Consider the following 6212-nt stretch of genomic DNA (forward strand, 5'->3'; position numbering starts at 1 on the left):
CACGTCCTCTTAACCTTTCGTTCCACGGGAAAACATGAGGAGGGGCAAAAGCAGCGTCGTGTCACCTGCTCCGTGACCTTTCGTTCAATCGCCGTCTTAAATAACGACCGTCTCTCCTTGCACCTTTGACTCTTTGCACGAGCCCATTTTCGCATGCAAATCCTCGCCTTTGCGTGCACGCGACGCGTTTCAGGAATGGAACAGGTGCATTCGATCCCTCAGACATGTCTCTACCTGGACAATATCCGTTATGAAAAATCGTGACTGGGAAGGCGTATCGAAACGCGGTTCCTTCGAGCAGGGAGGGTTGCTTTAAGTTCCTCCTTAACCCATTGACGTACTTCGACGCTTGGCTACTCGATACCCTCGTGAAACTCCATCGACTATTCACGCGGAGAGGCGAACACGCTTTCAGGACACGCGACAAGCAGGCTCGTTTCGCGTCCCCCTGTGAATGACGAACGAGTCCAAGGGGCGGGGAACGAAAGTGGAGGTCCGAGGATATTAACGAGAAAGCTTCAGTTTCGAACAAAAGGCAACGAGCAGGCGAAGGCTCCTCGCACCGACGAGCTTTGCGTGCTCGAAACACGAAATAAGGGTGACGAGAAGATAAAGAAGGACACGGATGACCGGTGAAGAAGAAGCCTTTCGCTTCCAGCCATCCTTTCTTACCGCATGAGAAAAGGCTTTACAGATGAATTAGGGACGACGACCTGGAGGATACGCAGGCCTCGAAAGAGAAAACGAAGGCGCGAACGAGACCAGCACGAGTTCAAGCCGTGAGCGGTGATGATCTCGAAAACTGTAGGGGTCGGTTAGAACCCTCAGGTAAATAGCTGCTAACAACTTTTTTGCGCTCCGAGGTAAAGCTGCTCTATTAACGCAGCCGCGCTGACTTCTCGGCGTTTATCACGGCGTTCTTCCTTTTCTCTGTGTACTCTGTGAGTTGTCGTTTGTATCAGAATCGAACAGAAGAGACTGCGAAGACTGGCAGATGAGCCGTGATGAGCAGGTCGAGTAATGGTATCCTGTGTTCGGTGGCAACGATGACCTCGAGCGTGTCCAAGAGGGTGGGTTGGAGCGGTGGTGCGAGCAAAGAATCGCTGGCTCGATGTCGAAGCCAGCAGACGCCAGCTACGGAAAGATAGATCGCTGGGATCTGTAGTAGGTCGCATCGATCGTAGAATCCTGGCGTGTACAATGGATACACCAAATATGGTCACGAATACATAGCACGAAGTGATTCTGATTTGACGAGACGGAACGCACCCCTTTAAGCAGAACCATCAGCTTAACTCTACTCTGCCTACTTGCTACTTACCCCAGTGTCGTGTCCTCCATGCCAACAATCGGGAAGCAATCGATCCCTGGTTCTTCCCGCTCTACTCCATCCTCCCGGATCGGTCCGTTTGGTCGTGTCTCTCCTGTTCTTCTACGTCTTCCTCGTGGCACGTTCTCTCGACCTGGGCCAGCGGCGTACCGTCACACACGCGTTCTCTGCCCGACAGCTTACATCTTGACGGTCCGTGCCAGCTGTGTTCCGCAGGAGACACGCTCTCTCGGCCCTCTGCAGCGACACACGACGACCCACGTCCTACTCATGCTCGCACTCTATCCACCGCGCACACGCTCCTTGCTCTGCCCTTACCTACTGCCTACTTCCATCCAGGGACGCCGTATCTCTCGCTTCGGGCCACCGGTTCAATGCTTCTCACGCTTTCGACCGCCAATTTTGAAATCTTATCTGAAACTGCGACTCTGGTTAGCAATTGCAACGAAATTTCTTCGTTTCGAACACGTTTACCTCCATTATCTTCCATGACGCGAAGACAACACCATCTAGGTTCGAGACGCTGCGACTAAAAGATTCGACGAGAGATTCACGAGTCACGTGATTTTTTTAACCGTCAAGAAAAATTGGTATCGTCTGTTACGGACGAATCTTTCATATCTCGGTATAGGGAATAAAGTACGATTTGAACTGCTCGTGAGTAAATAGGAAATGTTCAGTGGGCGTGTAAGGAGAGGAAAGAGGATGATAAATGGGAAAGGAGAAAATACAAATGGAATGGAAAATAAAATGTTAAAAATTGTAAAGGACGGGGCGCTGGAATCGATGCTGTCCTCCCTGTGGATTTAGTGCGTAGTAGGGGCGCACGCTCCCCCAGGGTAGGATTAGTCACGATCCCACTCGGTCGTAAAGTTTCAAAGGTAAAAGGAAAAAGGTGAAACCTCGTAACGAGCTGTCACCTCGTGTCGCTCTATTATTCTGAATCGGATCATGTACCATGTAATTGAACAAAATTTCGTAGCGATGTTGATTACTTGCCTCGTCGACGAACGTGGACAGGTATCACGGATTGTTCTAATCGATTCCGGTGATAAGTTCGATCGGAAATTGATAAAAAAACGACAGAGAACCCTAGGGAAATGGAATCGGGATACAATTGCAGTTTCTTCTTTTCCTTGGAACGATCTGATGAATTTATAAAATGGATTTCAGGTGATTTAATCGAACAAAGGAAAATAAAAGAATAACGAAATATCAATACAAATTTAATAAAACTGTACCTAACGTATGTAGCTTTTCTTCTTCGGGTTACATTTGAAAGCTGGATAAATATCTGTTTAATTCTTCTATGTGTTATCTTCTTAATTGCTAAACAAGAAGAGAACGTACGAAGCTTCCTGTGACGTTTCCTAATAACATACAATTATTGTATAAAATTATTCAAATGGACCGCAAGACAACTTTCACGATGAATGAGTTTCCGGGGCGCTCGAGTTTATGCAGCCAGCTCTGCGTCTTCGTTATCGGACAAAACTACGCGCCCCTGTAAACAGGGCTGGCGCAACACGCGGAGTTACCCCTGGAAAGTTTCTATCGAGTGACAATCGATACTTCGGTAAAAAAAAATTTGTTTGCTTGCATATTAATATCTTTTTTTCTTTTTTCTTTTACTATATTACTGTTTACGATCAGCTTTTCAGGTCATTCAAGACAGGTTTCCTCACTTCGTTGGCAACGTTTATCCATGCGTCGTCTGATTAACATGGCGTCGCCTTTAGGTCCGTCGCGACGCCAAGCGTCGTTCGCGATCGATGCGCTTACAGTCCTTGCACTGTCTCATCAACCAGCCAAAACAGGCATATCCTATGCAACCAATAAGGTATCAAACAATAACAGGCAGTTCATTGACAGCAACAAAACTTTAACATATCTTTTTTTTTTTCTAGCTCTGTTCATCGTTTTGCGAAAGGATAATTTACTTTAATCTCGAAGATATACTCTTCGTCGATTAAAGTCTTGGTTAGAAAAGCATCCTGACCTATGCGTTTAATTCCTCACGCTCATGGCACAGATTTAACTGATAAATTTATTGGCCAGTCTGCACAATACTTTCCATTCTTCGATAGCAATCGTATAAAATATACAGTCAATGTATGTTTAATCTCTAAACGTTTATGATCCATGATATTCATGATCGATGATCGACATCGTGTAAGAAAACACGGGTCGTCTCATATAAAGTTTTTATTTCGTTAGTACGTACACATTTGCGCCAGCACAAAAAAGGATCATATTATATAAAATGAGAACAATGCAGTTTCCTTTCCAAGACTAGACACAGTGTGCGGGTCTCAGGGTCATTGCGTTTTTGTATCTCGTTTCCTCGTGAATACTTGCGATATGCATCGATCAAACGACTCGGCACGGTACGTACAATCTCCAAAAGCATCGATAACCCTGAAATCCAACGACACAAACGTTCGCGATACCGTTCTCGATCTTTCAGAGAGGCGTAGACAGACCTCTTCCTTAACCTTGCAGCTCTGCTTTTTCTCTGACTTTCATAATCATTAAGTCTCTTGCACTGGAATATTTAGACCATGCTTTAATGTGTTTTTTTTTTTTAATCCTTAAAAAAAGTCTTACAGAATTTTTTAGCTCCTAAGTCACGAAATATTCCAATGTTGAGATACGATCACAGAAAAACACTGACTGGTCAACGCACTACCATGAAGAGTCGACGAAGCTGCGTTGCAGTTCATGTATTCATGGTATTTACAAGGGCAGTGTTAGAAATATTCAAGTTATGCTAATAAAAGGCAGGCACTAAGTGACTCTTCAAGATTCCTCCCTTGCAAGCGGAATAAACCAAAACGCGCAACATCGTTGTCTTCTTCCTAACACATGACCACGCACGCGTTAACGTTAAGCTTCCTCGTGTATCAGTTTCTTCTGTACATTTTATGAATTTTATACAATAAAGGATACACCGAAGGACAATGGTAAATTAACGACTAAAAATATCGATACTTTAGAGACGTATTGTGTTAGTTGCGTTTAAATTTACAGTCATCCCATATCGATAACTGTCAAGCTTAAGTACATAAAAATGCATGAAATTATATCGGGAATCACTTTATCTTTCATCTCTAAAAAAGCATCAATACTCGCCTCTTCATGCTAGACAATAAACGTAAAAGTGTAAAAATAATAGTACCGACTATTACTTTCTGCTTGCTTTTCTACGACTCTACGTAAAATCCATATGACAATCTGCATTGACATTTATGCTGTTTCAGTACAGAGTAAGAACTTTTGCATCAGCCAGTACGAAACTTTGGTCGTTGTGATCAAGACAAAGCCGTGTATGTGTACCTTTCATACTTTCATACTTTTATCATTGCCTATAGTTCTCATTATATTCTCGTGGCGCCTTCGTGCCTAGCTGCGATCTATAAAAATAGTTTTCATTCTTTTCGGCAATCTCGACGTCTATCATTATTTTTCCGACATACTCGTTGCATTGCCCTGAAGTATGCGAATTGTGTCACGTTTAAAAATTCATCCACGAGCTTAATTCAACTGATGTTGCTCTTCGTCGAATCCCCTTATTATTACAAAACGTTAATAAATCGAATTTAACAGCTCACTAGTTAACATTTCTAACATGGTAAATTCGGCTCAGAAATTAAAAGTATCATTTCTGATCGAATCATGTAAGTACTCGTCTCTAATCGATACCAATGTGCTTACGACATTTAGCACTACGTTATTTTTTTTTTTCTTTTTTCTTTTTGGTTTCCGTTATTTCTTCTTCGAACTTTACAATCGAATCACTAATAAAGTTTCTTCTGTACAATGTAATGAAGGAACGAACTTTCACGTTCCTAGTCAACAGGCAACGTTCACTACTTGGAAAATAATCGGGTAAATTAGATGCTATTTAACACATTCACTGCTACTAACGCATACGTCCCACTGTTCACATTCAATTGTCTAAGTAATGCAATGGTATTTTTGTTTCTGATAAAGCGAATTAGAAAGGAGAAGAAAATAGCAAGCAATGTGTTAAAACGAGCGTTACCGCATAGAGTAAAAACACTTTCAATAAAGAGATTACGTAGCTTATTGGGAGGAGGAACTGTATTTTAGTAGCAGAGGATACGTTAATCAACTACCTTATATTTTAATTCAGATACGTTCGACTGCAATCTACGCTACGATTAACGCGAAGCTTCGAAGAAGAATCGCAAAATTCTTTGTAAACAGATTCACGAAAATTTTTCATAAAAACATGATACAGAATATACGTGTGTTTATGAATATGTGAAAATTTCCTTCCTTTCTCTAGAAATGTATTTAATACGTCCTCGTACTGGAAAAATTTGAACTTTGCTTCCTCGTGTAGCCATTTGCTACGCACAAACGCGACTCTTTTGTCAGTTCTTAACGTATTTTGTTATGCTTTTCAACCTTGAAGAATCGATAAATATAACTTATAGAACGATTACTCGGTGTGTATACATAAAAATTCCAAGTCTCTCCGAAATCGATTTACGATTGGAACCTATGAGACCTTCGATCAGTAGATCTGTTAGCAGAGATCAGATCCCAACAACTGTCAGGTATGTTTTGTGTTGTCCGACGATTCACTGGAACACCTTCTTCATGAACGAATGGAAGACGTAGTCGAAGACGACGACACGAAACGATTCAACTTGCTGTCGATTATGATCTCGTCGCCATTACGTATGTTGTATCGGTATAATTGCTTGTTCGGATACAACATTTCTTCTGGCCCGTATTGCGCCTTCAACACCTGAACATAACAGAATTTCGAAATCAAAATTAATCCTGAAGGTCATTCGAAATTAATTTACCTCTGATTGTACAGTTTCATGGGAATTTAACGAAGTACCAG

At 42.3% G+C, this 6212-nt stretch overlaps 2 protein-coding genes across 2 annotated transcripts in view; both read right to left on the reverse strand.

Annotated features, from left to right (window-relative positions):
* The window catches only part of LOC108553142 (PHD finger protein rhinoceros), a 17038-nt gene extending 15401 nt beyond the window's left edge, over positions 1-1637 (reverse strand). Inside the window, exon 1 of the mRNA XM_017907923.1 lies at positions 1322-1637. The gene's annotated coding sequence lies outside the window, so the exon portion shown is untranslated. The remainder of the gene's footprint in view (positions 1-1321) is intronic.
* A 951-nt stretch (positions 1638-2588) lies between these two features.
* The window catches only part of mlt (tubulin folding cofactor E like protein mlt), a 12808-nt gene continuing 9184 nt past the window's right edge, over positions 2589-6212 (reverse strand). Inside the window, exon 6 of the mRNA XM_017907941.1 lies at positions 2589-6110. Within this exon, the coding sequence (XP_017763430.1) occupies positions 5958-6110 (153 nt within the window). The 3' untranslated portion in view covers positions 2589-5957. The remainder of the gene's footprint in view (positions 6111-6212) is intronic.

The sequence above is a fragment of the Eufriesea mexicana genome, unplaced genomic scaffold (genome assembly GCF_001483705.2).
Source record: "Eufriesea mexicana isolate 0111107269 unplaced genomic scaffold, ASM148370v2 scaffold9443, whole genome shotgun sequence".
NCBI lineage: Eukaryota > Metazoa > Arthropoda > Insecta > Hymenoptera > Apidae > Eufriesea > Eufriesea mexicana.